Source organism: Leptonotus elevatus, chromosome 1, assembly GCF_054856555.1.
Source record: "Leptonotus elevatus isolate MCC_2025b chromosome 1, RoL_Lele_1.0, whole genome shotgun sequence".
Lineage (NCBI taxonomy): Eukaryota > Metazoa > Chordata > Actinopteri > Syngnathiformes > Syngnathidae > Leptonotus > Leptonotus elevatus.
The window spans coordinates 29953796-29970024 of NC_141239.1; the positions used below are offsets into that span (position 1 = coordinate 29953796).

At 41.9% G+C, this 16229-nt stretch overlaps 3 protein-coding genes across 4 annotated transcripts in view; 1 reads left to right on the forward strand and 2 right to left on the reverse strand.

Moving 5' to 3' along the window:
* The window catches only part of cbx2 (chromobox homolog 2 (Drosophila Pc class)), a 7129-nt gene extending 830 nt beyond the window's left edge, over positions 1 to 6299 (reverse strand). Inside the window, exons 1-5 of the mRNA XM_086098712.1 lie at positions 5622 to 6299; positions 5469 to 5512; positions 2955 to 3020; positions 2814 to 2883; positions 1 to 2744 (exon numbers count right to left, since the gene is read on the reverse strand). The exon at positions 1 to 2744 is cut by the window's left edge and continues 830 nt beyond it. Coding sequence (XP_085954838.1) covers positions 1551 to 2744; positions 2814 to 2883; positions 2955 to 3020; positions 5469 to 5512; positions 5622 to 5693 — 1446 coding nt within the window. The 5' untranslated portion in view covers positions 5694 to 6299 and the 3' untranslated portion in view covers positions 1 to 1550. The remainder of the gene's footprint in view (positions 2745 to 2813; positions 2884 to 2954; positions 3021 to 5468; positions 5513 to 5621) is intronic.
* A 126-nt stretch (positions 6300 to 6425) lies between these two features.
* Positions 6426 to 15745, reverse strand: LOC147181616 (ectonucleotide pyrophosphatase/phosphodiesterase family member 7-like). 2 transcript variants are annotated; one of them, XM_086090628.1, is made up of 6 exons: positions 15643 to 15745; positions 12062 to 12207; positions 9953 to 10582; positions 7861 to 8104; positions 7125 to 7248; positions 6426 to 7041 (listed from the first exon to the last, which is right to left on the reverse strand). In XM_086090628.1, the coding sequence occupies exons 2-6, from the start codon at positions 12170 to 12172 to the stop codon at positions 6990 to 6992; spliced, it is 1161 nt and encodes a 386-aa protein (XP_085946754.1). In that variant the 5' UTR covers positions 12173 to 12207; positions 15643 to 15745; the 3' UTR covers positions 6426 to 6989. The 2 variants fall into 2 exon arrangements, with proteins under 2 accessions (XP_085946754.1, XP_085946762.1); XM_086090636.1 differs by lacking the exon at positions 15643 to 15745 and adding an exon at positions 14298 to 14550.
* The window catches only part of LOC147181617 (RNA binding protein fox-1 homolog 3-like), a 486306-nt gene continuing 476903 nt past the window's right edge, over positions 6827 to 16229 (forward strand). The window contains exons 1-2 of the mRNA XM_086090602.1: positions 6827 to 6857; positions 9070 to 9121. The gene's annotated coding sequence lies outside the window, so the exon portion shown is untranslated. The remainder of the gene's footprint in view (positions 6858 to 9069; positions 9122 to 16229) is intronic.

The window sequence follows — 16229 nt, forward strand, 5'->3', positions numbered from 1 at the left end:
GTTCTGATAAACTGAGAGCATGGATAAAAAAAAAAAAAAAAAAACGGAAGTTAAAATGGGGGAATTTTAAGAACATTGCAAATTGGGAAATTTCCAGCAAATGAACAAAAAAATTGAGAAAAGTTTTGACAAAATGCAAAAAATATATAAATATTCCCCATTATAAGTCCCCCATTAATAGTCAAACTTCAATTTGGTAAATTCCTGGTCCGTTCCCATTTATTCTGATAAATCCCTTTACTTCCATTAAAGGTTCCAAGTTAGAAAATTCCTGGAATTTTGCAACCCTATTTGGGACACAGCAGTAAGACTTGAAGGCTCGTTTACCCTGGATTAAAATTGTATGCAGCAAATAGTCATTATATAAAACAGAGGTAGCTAATATAAAAATACACTCTAGGCGCCATACTACTCAATAGTTCCGCAAAATGCCGCCACAAAATGCTGCATTCCGGGTAACTGGTAAGCCGGTAATTTCGGACACATAAAAGTGCATGGCCGGAAGATGTCGCAAAATCGGGGCAAAATTCACAAAAGGACTCCAGTGCATCCGGAAAATATTCACTATTCACAGCGCTTCCCTTTATCCAGATTGTTCCAGACGCACTGCAAACTAGTTAGTGGTTACAATTGTCCGCTTTTCTAACTGCCAGGCAAGAGAGCTGCAGAAATACCAAAGAAAAGGTTGATGGATGTAGTGAGGGAAGACATGAGGGAAGTTGGTGTTAGAGAGGAGGGTGGGAAAGGAGGATGTGCTATGTCGACTCCTAATGGGAAAGTAAGAAAAAGAAGAGAACGTCTGAGAAAATGTACTTCCAAAATAATCAACGTCATCAGATGAACCACAGTCTTATTTTTTTGGTTTGAAATCTTTTGACATTGGACTCTGTAAGTGCCGAGTGAGGTATTTCTGACTTTCCAGCGGTCTTGAATGCAGAAAGAGCCTCAAAATTTTGTGTGGATTCAGATAGATTTGTCAAAACTGCAGATAGTAAATACAATTAAAAAAAGAGAGCAATGATGATGACATGTCAAATCGGTAAAATTACAGAATGAACTGAGCTCTCCAGGGAAAAAAATTAACTGCAGATAGTCGAATATGATTTTAGCTTTTATAGGCTTGACTGAAAACTTTTTAGGTCCGACCCTGTAAATGAGATATTTCTGGTGGTCTGAAATGCAGCACCCGCTAACTTTTTGTTTTGACTACTGTGACTTCAGATTAAAACACAGTTGAATTATCATGGTCTTTTTGGTCAACATCTGAAATCCGACAATGCTGCATTTGACTGGAACATTTTGAGGTGGGAGTGGACCCTGTAATCTCTGAATGAGATATTTCCAACTTCCCAATTGCCTCAAATACAGCAAGAGATTCAACTATCTGTGGTTGTCTTGTTGGGCTCTCTATGCCCTTGGTCCTTAGATTTATTAATTGGACTACATTGGACTTTAAGAATACAACTTATTTAAAGTATTCTATTACCAAAAAAAGTAAATAAATTACTACAATCATGGAGGGTCCGGATGGTGACATGTTTGCGGTCCAGTCAGTAGTTCCGGATGCTGAAGAATCCCACGCTGGTGGGCGACTCCTTCACGGTGACGGTGACCAGGTTGGCGGTGACGTCTGTGACAAACACGTGTTCTATCAGACTGCGGGTGGGCTTCCAGTCTTGGTTGTGGACCACCGTCAAGCGCTCCTGGCCGGCATCTGACGAGTCCTGGTCGGACTCGGAGCTGCTCTCATCCTCACCCGTGCTCATCTTGCCATCTTTGGAGGCTGCTCTTTCCAGGTGGTTCTCTGATTTATGGACCTCGCTTTTCTCCAGTTTCCCCCTGTAGGTCTTGATCTCCGTCATGTCTTTGCCTGTGGCGGACTTGCGGGTTCCTCCCGGGGAAGCGGGACTCTCTGGGGTTTTGTATTCCTGGTTTTGGTTGTTTTTACGGGCAGGATGTGCAGTGTTTCTCAAAGCTGACCCGGGGCTGGAAGCAGGCGATTTGTTGCCCTGCGTGACTTTGTTGTGAAGGTTAAGAGGTTGATTGGTCGTGATGTTCTTTGCTGCTTGGGCCGCCATGGCTTTAGCGTTGGTTATCCTCTGCAGCACGTGAGCCTTTTGTACACTGGGGGAGTTTGGGGTACGCTGAGGGGATCCTGGGATGTGATGTTTGGATGTGCTCAAGGTGAAAGCCTCCATCCCTCTTGGTTTGAAGGGATCCAGTCCGGGGATGGGCGGTTTCCCCTCGGTGGCATTCCTGCCTGGGCTGGATTTCATCAGCGCGATGGGGGAAGGTGGGATTGATCTGCCCGATCCCACTGAGCTCAAGGAGTTTCTGGATGTTCCCCCATGTGCTGGGGAACTGCGGTTGGCAACTCCTCCTGCAGAGCTCCGGTGGAAGCCCAAGAAGGCGAAGCTGGCCAGTTGAACAGGCTTCTTGATGGAACCCGGCAGATCGGAATCCTTCCTGAGGCTTTTCCGAAGGCCTTTGCTCAGAGATTTGCGACCGCGTTTTTTCGGCGGCTCCTGCTTGGCCATCACAATCTGGGCTTTCTTCTGGGGGACGGGGTTGGGGAGGGGGTGGAGGTCTCGCGTTCGGACTCCCGGGCTCGCCTGCTGCTCGTCTTCGTCGTCGTCATCCGAGGACGACGACGATGAGGAGGAACACGAAGATGAGGAATCGGAAGATGAGGATGAGGATCCGGAGGAAGAGCTGTTGGACTTTGCGTCCTCTGCAACATTTTCCTAAGGGAGAGCAAAACATTTCAAATGTGTCCCAACAACACCAATAAATGTCATCTATTGTGAACCTACGGGAATTTTACGTGGTCGTCCCCTCGGCCTTTTACCCCGTTTCCGAATCAGAAGCTCCTTCTCTTGTTCCCTGCGGTACATGTCATTCAATGTGTAACTGTCAAGACATTCCACAGGACATGAACTTCTAAAGAAACTCACTTCTTATTGAAGGCCGCCAGAAGTCTGGGATCAAGAATGTTCTCTTGGGGCTCCCAGCTGTTGTGTCTGGAATGGACAAATATGTAAGAACATCAAAATAAAGACTTCCTCATTCATGCTGCATCCCAACAGCTGGAGGTATGATGACAGGAAGTACGTATAAATAAGACCGTAGCATATAAGCAGAATCCTGCGTGTAAACTGTAAATAGATTCAATTAAAAAAATGTTATTTCATACTTTAAAAAAAGAAAGAAATGAAACTCCCCCATTAAAATTTATGTACCGAAAGAATAAACATTGTAACAGCTGTCAGTCATCATTTTTACAACCTCATGAAAATAGCCCAATGTCAGATTTACTAATATGTAAAATGTTACATGTTGTAACTCCCTGATTTGAGATATGACAGCAAAAATACAATAGATAGAAATTACATGTATTTACCTTGTTTCCCCCCCCCCCCCCTCTGAACTCACCCAATGTCGGGTTTGCACCAACTGTACGTTGTGTTTTTGTGTTTTTCCCAGTGAGACAATGGTTACAAAATACAAATAGTTTTTTCCCCCTTTGTTAAGTTATTAACTTTGCTAAACTAGCCTACAAATGTTACACTTTGTACGTTAAATTATCCTCGCAACTCCGATTTAGGATAACATGACAACAAAATTACAATTTGTTAGAAATGAGTTTTGCAGCTTGATAATAATCAACTTAATTTACTTCATAATCCTACTTGTAATTCCGTACTTGTAACTGTTATCGTTCACAACAACACATTTACTACAACGGTTTGAAACGAAAAATAGTTTTGTGGATTAATTAACTTGAGTGACCCAAGGTCAGATATACAACAACTTTATATGTAAAATTTCACTTGCCAGTTAAGATGAAAGAAAACAAGACAAAAATTAATTACGCGGTTCGTAACGACTGTTTTTGTAGTAAATGCTCTGATTTAAAAAATAAAATAATAATAAAAAATAAAAACTCACGCTTTTGTTATCTAATAGAAATAAATAACTTTGCTAAAGTAGCCCAGTGCCATGATTTACAACAGATTTGTCACATGTTCTATAACCTATGTTGATATTTTAGGTCGAGACACAAGACAAGCCCCTTTCACACTGCCTACTAATGCCGGAATGTTCCACCATTTCCCTGGGCTGTTCTGTGTGAAAGGCTCCAATGCGGAATTGGGGGATGGGTTGAAGACGGCTTGTGAGATTCTCGGGCCAATTTCAACACCCGCTTATCATGCATTCGTAGCTTTCACACAGCACAGTGAGCAGAGGAAAATCTGGCTGAGAAGACTTGTGTGATCGGGGCTAAATTGATGACCCCCCCCCCCCCAAATAAAATAGGTGGACTCCAATTTTGTTTTGTTTTTTAAGCAAGTGGTCCTTTTGAGTTGAACCCAACACTATGCAGAGTTGTTAGTAGTTTGCCTTGTGTTATTTGAGATGCCATATGTGGCATAAAAACAAGTTCAACATGTGGTAGAAGCCTGTTGAAGAAAGAGAAAAAGACCCCCAGACCAGCAGTCCGCCCACCCCCCACCCTTTCCACGCACACACACAAAGGACGTGTGGGCCTAACAGAAGGCAGGCAACAGTGTGCACCCATACAGAATAATAGTCAACCAAAAAAGGTGGAGAAGAACTGAAATGACCAGAAAGACAGTAAATCCTACTGTAAAAAAAAAAACAATGCCATGTTAAAAAATATTGTATTGGCACATTTTATGTGCAGAAAAACATTAATTAAAGCAAATTAATGACGAAAAAATGAATAAAATAGCATATTTTAAGAAAACAAACTGAAGCCAGTGTGTGTGTTATTGGTGTATAATAAAACAAGTAGCTTGAATTTATACTATTAACAGCAATTTACACAGTTTTAATGGCTACTGGGGAAAACGGTATCGTTCTTTTCTTTTTCTTTTTTCACCCCTAAGTTTCCCAAAACGATTTTGTTAAGTAGAAGTTGTCACCACTTCTTAAATTAAACTTTGGACCATTTTAATTTTTAATACAAATACAGCTATGGGGTGGAGAAATCCAACTTTATTTAGTTTTTTGGTTTCTTTTTTTTTTTTTTTTTGTAACTACAGCCACTTGTATTCATTTTTTTCTTCCAATAATCAGGCCTGATTTTAATATAGTCAAGGTGCATGGTTTATTACACTTTACACTTAACAATAAAATGGAACAAAACAAATACTGTAGCTTGTTCAACCTGATGGAGTTCATGAAAAATGAAATACAAAAATGAATGTTTGAGTCTAAATAAAAAACAAACTACAAATTCTTTCGTTTTTATAACCATCTGTGCGTGTCAAATGGCCCGATTTAAGTCAAACCTGATGATATAAACACGAAGAAAATTAAAAGCCTTTTGTGGATAAAAAGAACAACAAGCAACCATGACGAAAACGCACACATTGACACAGAAAAAAATATATGGTGAGATGTGATTGTTTTTGTGTTCATTGTTTGGGGTCTTCCTGACTTACTTGGAGGACCACCCTCTCCACTTGACTAGAAACTCCAACTTTCCCTGCACACAAAGAAGCGCCAAAGGATTCTCAGCACGGAGCAGAGTAAACACAAAAAGCGACAAAAAGAGATTTGGGGGGTTTAGTTTGAGGTTTTGTGTCTTCCCTAACCTTTCGCTGTCTTTTGTTGAGGATGCATTCGGCGTCGAAAACCTGCTCGCCGACGGCGCTCAGCTCCTCCATGGTGGACCCACACGATCACAATAACAATACCAGCTAAATCAACACCGCCAACACAGGAAACCACTTCCACAATAAAACGTACAAGCCGCAGGAAACAACTGCGCCACATTTCACAATAAACGCTAAGTTGAGGATATACAATATTACTAGGTTTCATATTGCAAACAAATAGAAAAAAACATATCGTAAACAAATACTGTATAACATATTTTATACATTAGTTTACATGTTACATAATGCATTTATTACAAACTTTACAGGTCATATTACATAAATCAACGGCACTATATAAATAATGAATATTGTTTACAAATAGGGATTTTCTCTATTTTTTGTGGTAAATTACCGTATTGTTTTTGGTACTTAACTCATTTAAAAAGTAACCCCCTAACTGAGGTTTAAGAACATAATTTGGTTTAAAACCCTACTTTGAAATCCTAACCTTGACTTGAAACCCTACATGTCTTTAAACCATTCTTTGAAAATCTGAACCTGTCTTGAAACCTTATTTTGAAACCATAAGCCAACTCTGTCTAGAAATCGAACTTTGACATAGACCACATTTGCTTAAAACCCTATCCTGAAATACTTACCCTGGCTTGAAACCCTAACCCTCTTTTAGTACACTACTTTCAAACTCTAACCCAGGGTTAGGCAAGTTCGGTCCTAGAGAGCTGTAGTCCTGCATGTTTTCGGTGTCTCTTGCCTCCAACCCAGGTGTTTCAAATCATCAGCTCATAATTACGTTCTGCAGGAGCCTCTCAGCTGTGTTCGAGGAGGGAGACATCAAAAACAGGCAGGACTACGGCTCTCAAGGACCGAACTTGCCTATCCCTGCGCTAACCATTATGTAAAACTTGAACTCTTTTTGAAACCCTGTTCTAGTCCAACCATATACTGTACTTTGAAACCCTGTTTAAAATTCCAACGCTCCCTTGAAATTTTACTTTGCCACCCTAACCCTGGCTTGAAACCGTATTTGGAAGCTTCAATCCTAACCTTAAAAACCTAAAACTTGCTTGAAACCCTCATTTCAAATCTAGCGCGTAATCATTTATTTTGAAAATCTGAACCGGAAACACCTTGGATTTCTTTAGCTTTTGCTCAACAGATGACGCGAGAGGCGGGCAATCGAGTTGAGGCCGCCACCATCCTTACAATCAAGTAAGACTCGAGCAACTATTTCTGCACACTGTTTCGTTTAACACATTTCAATTAATGTTAATCACCCACTCAGTCATTCATCACCTATACAGTCACACATACACAACGAAACATTGAATTCATGTTTTTTGCTCAAAATGAAGTTTGTTGAGTCGTTTCTGCAGATTTTTTGGGAACTGATGAACTGAAACACAGACGCAAAAATCATTTACAAATTTCGTGCAACCAAAACGAACAAGCAACATCATTGAATTGTTTTCTTCTTACCTTCTGTGGCCTCTGCCGTTGATCATTCTGCGCGCCACAATTATGACAAAAACGACCAGAAGAAATCCAGCTGTCGAAGCCAAGCCGGTGACAGCATTTGGAACTAAGCTTATACCCTTGCCTTCTACAAAACAAATACAAACAGCACACAAAATATATAAAACAGTCCTGGAAAAGTATTTATCTAAAAAGTAGTCGAAATTAAGGGCTAGAAAAGCATCGCTAAATGCAGAATTAATTTAGTGTTACTTTGAATTTATTCAACTTTTTGTTTCACATTAGCATAGCATTGAACCTTGAAACACTACTTAGAAACACTAACCTTATTTGAAACCCTCACACTTGTCTAAAACCCTCATTTGAAACCATGCCTCTTGTGTAAAACTTTGAAACCATAACCCTGGCTTGAAAACGTAGAAATGAAACCCTAACCTTTGCCTTTAAAGCCTAATTTGAAACCCTAACTGTGGTTTGAAACCACAACCCTGGCTTGAAAACTTCATTTAAAACCATAATCCTTTTGAAGCCTTAAGGTTATTCTTGAAACCCTAACTGTTGTTTGAGACCTTCATCTTGTCTTAAAACCCTACTTTGAAACGGCAACACTGGCTTCAAACGCCACTTTTACAACCCTTTTGTTTGAAACCCTAACTGTTGTTTAAGACTTCAACCCATGTCTGAAACCGTAATTGGAAAGCAATCCCGATGTTTAGCGATTGCGACGTAGGCCTCTGACCTTCCTCCTGCTCGTCCTCTGGGTGGGCAAGCAACATTTTCCTGGTGGCGTCCAGGCGGCCGTCGTTGACCTCGGGTCGGATGCCCAGGATGTGGCACATGAGCGGGTAGATGTGGACTGTCTCGAAGGGGCCCACCTTTAGGTTCTTGCGGAACGCCGGCCCCGCCGCCCTAAAGAAAGCCTTCATGTCCATCTCGTGGTTGTCAAAGCCGTGCTCACCCTTGTTGAACTGCACTGGAAAGTACTAAATGCCAAAATATGCAATTAATAGAAATGTGAAAAAACACAAATAAAACAATAAATACGCTGTATATAGTGCTTATAATGTATACAAAAAATACCACAAGCAGTGGCACCCTGGGACAGTGTTTATGTAGTACTCACTGGCACACAGCAGAGGGAGCTATTGGATAGATAAAAAAAAACATCCAGACTGAACACTCAAACCCCATAAAAGGGTTAAAACCAAACTTTGAAACACGCTCCCTGACTTAAAACCCAACATTGAAATCCAGATTTTCCTTAAAACCCCAACTTCATGCTCTAAACATGTTTGAGACCTTAATACTGTCTTGAAGCACTACTTTGATACCCTTGTCCTTGTTTTGGAACCCTAATTTGAAACCCCAACCTTTCACTGAAACACTAACCTAACGTTGAAACCTTAATTTGAGAGTTCAACTTCAAACCTATGGCTTGAAATCCAACTTTAAATCGCTAAACCTGATATGAAACCCCACTTTGAAACACTAACCGTGTGAAGCCCTAATTTGGAACCCTATCACAGACTTGAAACCCCAATTTGAAACTGTAATTCTTGATCGAAATTATATATATATATATATATATATATATATTATATAGAATTCATAACTTAAAACTCTTTTAGCTTTAAACACTACTTAAAAACCCAAACTTTGGAAGTCTTGAAACTCTAATTTGAAACCCTAACCCTAGATTAAAAACAAAACAAAACTCTAGTGAAACCCTTACTTAGAACCGTATGGCTTGAAACTTTTTTTTTTTTTGAAACTACACTTTGAAAGCCTAAGCCTTGTTTGAAGCCCTATCACTGGCTTGAAACCCTAACTAAAAACCCTGATCCTGTCTTAAAACCCTAATTTGAAACCATGACCCTCATTTGACACCTTAACCCATGTTTTAAAACCTAATCTTGACTTAAAATCCAACTTTTCCCTATTTTTGAAGGCAATCCATCAGGAGGACATTGCCCAGCGTTGCCGTTGAAGCCGTCGTTCAGGTTTGCCTCTTATCTTATCTGAACTCTCTCGCCATCTGTATCCAGTGCGCACTTGTATCTCAAAGTACATCTCTGAGTATTTTCTCCTTTTATCAGCGATGACAGTTGACGTGGCTATAAAATGGCGTGGATGGTCATCACGTTAAGGTTGGAGATGTGTACTTGAACAGTACCTTACTGCGACCTCAGGGTCTAACAGTATCCATGGGCGTCGTTTTCGTACATTAAGGTCGGAGACGAGCGCCTTACTCCCATGTGCTCTCTTACAGTACCTCAGAGTCGCGCTCCGTTTGTATTTGTGAGAGTATTTTTTCTCTTTGCTATCAGTGATGACAGCGAATAGTGATGATCAATTTGTACTTGCTTCTTTGATGTACTGTCATGAATATTTTATGAGTGAGCAATATGAAACAAAAGGAACACGTTCTTTTAAAATGTTGAGGGATGATTGTTTGAACGGTTTTGTGTGTGTGTCATTGCCAAGACTGCCAATTGATTCAAGCTGTGCTAATGGTTAGCTTTTAGCTCTTTGGGACACAAGCACACGATCAAGGCTCCATATTTGTCCCCAAAGATGTTTTGGAACACAAAGCCACGCTTGTAACACAAACCAACAATCAGGGCCTGAACCCTAACCTTGATTAAACCTTAACCCAGGTTTGAAACCTTAACCTACAAGTCAGAAGCAACTCAACAGTATTCATATCATGTGGCATATTGTAGTCTCGTGACTCTTGTTAATCAGTTACCTGAACTGCGTTAAATCGGAGTCTTCTGAGTTCTTAGTTGTGATTTTGGACCTTTGTCAAAGAGTGCCATTTTTGTACGCACCCCATTGATGACGTAACCCGCATCGGCCAGCAGAATGATGGGCAGGATGCGGTCATTGTTGGCAAAGTGGAGGCGCTCGGGCATCTCCTCCTTCTTGAAGACATGGAGGTGCGGGTGCGCCCCCTTCAGGGCCTGGTACACCTTCTCCAGCTTACCCGGCTTGGGCAGCAGCATCCCCGAAGGCCCAAAGTCCACCAGATGGAAAGACACGTCCCGGAAGGAGAACCCCGTGATCTTGGAAAGTGTGATTTCCTCGACCAGTCCGTTGCGGTAGACGGTGGTCATGCCGTGATCGGAGGTGATGATGATGTTCAAGACGTCGCTCAGGTGGTGCTTCTCCGCCGACTGTCGGATGTAGCCTACGGTCCGGTCCACCTGCCTGACCATGTCCCGTCGTTGGGGCGAGTCTGGGCCATAGCGATGCCCAGTTCCGTCCGGCTCGCCGAAGTATAGCGAGACAAAGTCCAGATCCTTGTCGCGGAACCAGCCCATCACCTTGTCGGCGTTCTGGCGCCAAGCCGTCTCGTTCTTGTAGTTGTACAAGAGCGGCTCTACCTCGCGCACCATCGCCGTCTGGCCCTGGTAGCTGGATGCCGTGCCGGGAAAGTGAAGAGAACCCGACTTCAAACCCTGCGAGAATAGAGTAACACGATTTGTATTATAGTTGGATGTACATTTTTTTTTAAATGACAGGAGGGAGAAATGCTTGGCAATAATGTATTGTAGCAAACCTGCAGTTTAAGTTTATACACTGTAAGGTCATGAATGTGTCCATGGTTTGTGATTGGGTGGCTGACTGGAAGGACGATGAAGAGCTTGTTGTGTGTTTTCGAAGTGCAACTAGTTGCTGGCCAAATTAACGTCGTTCATTTTCACAAAGAGTTTATTGATCGACCGGCGCTTGTCTTATTGTTTGCCTTTTCTCTGTGAATTTGCTGAAGGCTACTTCTTAGCTAGCGTTAGCACTTGTGCTTTTATCGTAGTTTTGTCGGGCCGGACCACCTAATTTACGTTTTAATAAACATACACAATTTTACAGTTTGTGTATCAATGTAAAATAGACGAGCATTCCCTCCAATGATATTCATATTGCATTTGATCAAAAATGTAATTGACAATTGAATGCTCTTACAAGAGCACAATCATTGTTTATTTGAACAAGTATGTGAACATAAATTGGGCAAAAAAAAGGACAAAAAGAAACCAATAAGCAAATGGACATTAAATGGAATAAGACATTTTACACTTAACAAGACAGATTTACAAAATGAAGTTAAACCAGCAAGGGTAAGGCAGCTAACATTGTACTTCCTGTTAGTACTCTTATTTTGAAACATGTTCTCACCACTTCTGGTGCAATACTGAGCTGACTGACGCTAACTTAAAGACAGCAACGGTAATCGTAGGAGGCTTTCCCATCATGCTTTGTTTCTGTTACTAGTAACACTTGTGATTGTGTTTTGCCTCTGTTATTTTTGCACAGACAAGGTTTAACATAGTTACAGTGTTATTGTTTCTATTTGTGGATTTAAGTTTTGCTACTTTTGGTATTAAATTATTGTAATTTGGTAACACTCTTAGTAACAAAGGCAGGCAGGCAGTCCTATTTATAATAAAATTGCATATGTAAGAACCATTGGAGATAAAGTTGATTGATAATGAGACAGTCAACATAAGACAATGTGGATACTCTTTATTTATGGGCTGATATCAAAAAACAAATGCATGGGCTGCTGCCTGCCGATTCGCGGCCTGAAATATAGGGTGGCCCACCGGGAATTGCCCCGCTCCTCCTGGTGGCCCAGGCCAGGCCTGCTAGTTAGGCATATTTTGCGAGCGTCTCAGCTATTGGTTTCATCCATCCATCCATTTTCTTAAGCGCTTATTCCTCGCAAGGGTCGCGGGGGCGCTGGAGCCTATCCCAGCAAGTCATAGTCGAGTCGAGTCTAAAGTTGTCCAAAGTCAAGTCCCGTCACCTCTGTAGTACACGTCTCCATCCAAGAGCCTGAATGTCATCCATCTCAAGCCACAGCTGAAGTTTTCGGCTGAGGTTTTCGGCAGATTGCCGCTTTCTGGTCCTGCCAAAACAATTTTCCGGATGAGACGGACCTGTTTCTGCGCCGTGATCCAGATGGGCAGCGTGCCGTTGTCCCACCACTCGTTGACAAACTGTGTCTGGTAGTACGGTTTCTTCTCCGTGCTGGTGGTGTTAAACCACATGTTGTGGATCACGCCGTGGTTCTCGATGTAGCGACCTGTCCGCCAGAAACCCCGCCAGAATTCACTTGTTAAAATATGACTTTCTTTCCTCGTTAAAAGTTGAAGGTTATCCGTTATCTTGGAAAAATATGACCTTATTCTTGTGCAATTAAAATGTTTTATTCCTGTTCCAATGCACCTTTGTTGTAAAGACAGCAAAAAAAAAAATCTTAAAAAAAACATACAAGTATAAGATTACAACTTTTTTTTTTATTCCGATTTTTTTTTCTTAAAGAGGAGATCTACCCAAAAAATGTCTTTACAATAATATGTTGTATGTGACCCCACTAGTCTATACATGGCATTCTGATTGATATTGTGTAATATGAGTTAAAGGTCCCATAGTATGAAAATACACTTTAGTGGGGGTTTCTATCAATAATATGCATCCCTGGCCTGTCTACAATCCAACCAGGTATGAAAAAAGCCAGTCCGCAACTTCTTTAGCTTTCTCCTCCTTTCTAAAATCTGCGCTTCAAACGGGCAGATTAAACTTCCGTGACTTAGTGACATCAAAAAGACACGGAAGTGCACTCGACCCAGCCCCCTCGGGTTAGTGGCACCACCTCTGGTAAAGGTTTGTCACGCCCACTGAAATTCGAGAAGCTGGCTGCTCCTTTCGTTTTCTCTTTTTCTGCTCGCAAATGCTCCGTGGAGAGGGGAAACAATGATCAGGAAAAAGTGGTTGCTTCCTTTGTCCAAAGTCTTTGAGAAGACAGTGGATTAATTTTATTTTTGAAGGACGTGTACCGACATCATTTCTCAAAGGACTGTTTAGTTAGTGAAAGACTAAGATCTGCAACACGTTTAAACATAATGGATCGGTCCCAACAGTGTGACACGACTGCAAACGGGAGAGATGTAAGATTAACATTTTTGATTGAGCCTCCCTTCCTATCCTTTCTAATAGGATGATGTGCACCTTTTACCATATTACTGGTGTATTTTTAGGGCCTAAAGTGGGAGGTTGTTTGGTTACAAGAGGTCAGATATGCTAAAACAGACGGTGGTTGGATAATATGAAGCGGTTGCGTATTGTTTTGTCAAGATACCATCCGCGGTGGTTAATTTGCTGTGACAGGCAACTCGCCACCTAGACATGACTTTGTGATGCTAACCGGCCGCTAAGTGGTCTCGACGAGACGGCTTGCACGTTGCGACCGCGCAGTGGCCTAAATGTGCACATTTGTGTTATTCATAACCGCTTGTAAATGTCTACAAGCCTTCACGGCAAAATAACGTTCGCGGGACATTTGCCGGTTCCGGCAAATTAATCATTGCCTGAACAATCACAAACTAAGGCTACAACATAGTCTCTATATTATGCTACTTTTTTCTTATGGTAAAACGTTATGCCACTTTTACACATATTAAAATAGTTCTCAGATGTGTAAAAGACATTTCGTTTTCCATTCACATTAGCACAAGTCGTTTCCATTCACAACATTAGCACATGGCTACCATGACCGAAATCACTGCCCCTTTGAGAGAGAAGGGTATGGCTTAGGCGTGGCCTGGTGCAGCTATTTACATAAAAGTGACACACCCCTAAAACATGCTGTTTTGAACAGAGCATTTTTTGGCAGATTTTGGGACAGCAAAAATATTAGATACAAAGTCAATTTTCACGAATGCATGTCACAGACATTTTTACACATTTGAGAACTATTTTAGTATGTTGAAAAGTTGAGTTAATACGAGACCTTTAAGCAGTAAAGTTCACCTGTTTTTATCCATCTCATTGGGCGGCCATTTTGTCACTTGCTGTCAACTAAAAATGACATCACAGTTGCTCAGGGTTAAAATAACGACCAATCACTGCTCAGCTTCAGAAAATAGGTGAGCCGTGATTGGTCGTTACCTGAGCCCTGAGCAGCTGTGATGTCGTCTTCAGACTTCTGTCAGTTTTGACTCGGGAAAGTCTCGTTGTCGCGACTTATTATAGGACTGCTTGTAACAAAAACAACATTGTAACAAAAATTCGTTTGGATGCAGTTTCTCTTGATAAATCCTTTACATTTCTCATTCAGAGCACCACAGGTACACTTAAATCGTGGAGGAAGTGTCATTTTTATTCATGTCTTACCGGTGAGGAGAGTAAAGTGCGTGGGGCTGGTGATGGTGAGGTACGGCGGCGTAACGTATTCGGCCTTGACGCCGTCGCGAGCCATGAGGTCCAGATTAGGCGTGTCCACGTCGCGGTCATAATCCCAACGGAAGCCGTCAAAAGACACCAGCAGGACCTTCTGCCTCGGGGGGCCGACAGGGGCCGCCAAGCTCCACGAGGCCCCCCACAGGAGGCACACGGCGGCTGTCCAGAACATGACTCTATGTCGACGCTCCGGGAAGTTTGTGGTGTTGACAGTACGGCCGCGCTTTTCTAAGTGCCGGAGATTGTGTTTGTGGACAAAGTTTGGGGTTTTATCTTATCAGGACGCTTTATTGCAACTTTTCTGCTGAGGTTTATGGCCCCCGAGTTGTGCTCAGTGACGGCCGTCAGTCTTCACTGACATGCTCTGTGTTTATCTCGTGATGTACGCTTGGCTTGAAACTCTGTCTTGAAACCCGACTTGAAAACTTCAGCTTTTCCTTGAAACTCTACTGTGTACCTGACTCGTGGAAGCTTTCAATCAATCACAGTATTGAAACCTTACTTTGAAAACCTAACCCTCGTTTGAAACCCTAACCCTGTCTTAAAACCCTACTTTGAAACATGAACTTTGGCATGAAAGGCTTAATTAGAAACTCTTAACCCTCACTTGAATTCCGATGTTACTGTTGCTTGAAATCATAAACCTGGCATGAAACTCTTAATTTGAAAGCCTAAAGGTGGTTTAGAACCCTACTTTGAAATACAAACCCTGGTATGGAACCCTATGTATAAACCCTAACTGTTGTCCAAAACACTAATCCTGGATTGAAACCCTGCTTTAAAGGAGTCTAACCCTTGTTTGAAACTCTAACCTTCTAATGAAACAAAACCCTACATTTGGAACCCTTACTTGGTTTAAAGCCCTACTTTGATGGCTTTCCCCCTGAGTGGCCAAACGGGATTTATCTCGCTATCGTAATGGGGCAGCAGTGGTCTCGGATAATAATCCAAATTAATTTCAATGAGTCTAACGTGTACCTTGTCCTGGGGATCTTGTTAAAAGTTCATAAACCATTATTGGGCGATGGGCATGGGAGATAATAAATAAATGAATGAATAAATAAAATAAACAGGCGGGCGTCGAGGTCGGGACATGATCCATCATATCACGGTGATGTGATGTTATGAGCTGTTGAGAAAGTGTCCTTTTATTGTGCGCGTCCTTGGCTGCGGTTCAAGGGAATTGTCTAATCTTTATGGAGATAAGGGCAAACATTCATCAGCTTTCATTTACCTCATTCATATTCATCCCCGCACACTCATGTGAACGCTCACTTACCAACTCGCGCGGACGCACGCACTCAGCAAGACTTCCTTTTTTCTTTTTTCTTTCCTCGAGGGTGGACTGCTGACTCTCACATCTCCGCCATGACAACTTCAAGTGCTCAACTTGAGTGGCCGGGGTAAACTTTATCTGACCTTTCAGAAACCACCCGCCTGGAATTTTTTCTTTGTTTGCCTCTATCGCACCCTGCTGACTGAGTGTAAACACTGCAGTGCAGCGATCCCCACTAAAAGAAACTCACTCAGTAGTGTTCCCTGGAAAGTTAGAAAAAAAAAACCACATTTCCAAAACCAGTTTCACTGATTGACATAACATTTAGCACTATCATGACAAGATGCGTAAAAAACTCTCAGGGTGTCTGACATACACTTTGGTATGAAGCAGCCATTTTGAGCAAATTCCTTCAGCAGTACCCTCTGTACATTTGGAAAGAAAATGAGCCCCCGACACCAGTCTCACTGACCAACATTAAACTGGGTGGACATGTCCATAGCAGCAGGACACACCAAAGAAGTCTCCACAATCCATGCCTGAAATAGAAGAGTCAGACATTTTGGGCAAGTTTCACTGTTTCAAACTAT

Excerpts from the sequence above, each read along its gene's own strand:
- LOC147181616 (XM_086090636.1), bottom strand. The coding sequence starts at position 14,535 with ATGTTCTGGACAGCCGCCGTGTGCCTCCTGTGGGGGGCCTCGTGGAGC. Across the intron at positions 10,583-12,061 it reads GGATCACGGCGCAGAAACAG|GGTTTGAAGTCGGGTTCTCT; the intron begins GTCCGTCTCATC and ends CTATTCTCGCAG. Across the intron at positions 7,042-7,124 it reads AACGGCAGAGGCCACAGAAG|TTCATCAGTTCCCAAAAAAT; the intron begins GTAAGAAGAAAA and ends TCTGTGTTTCAG.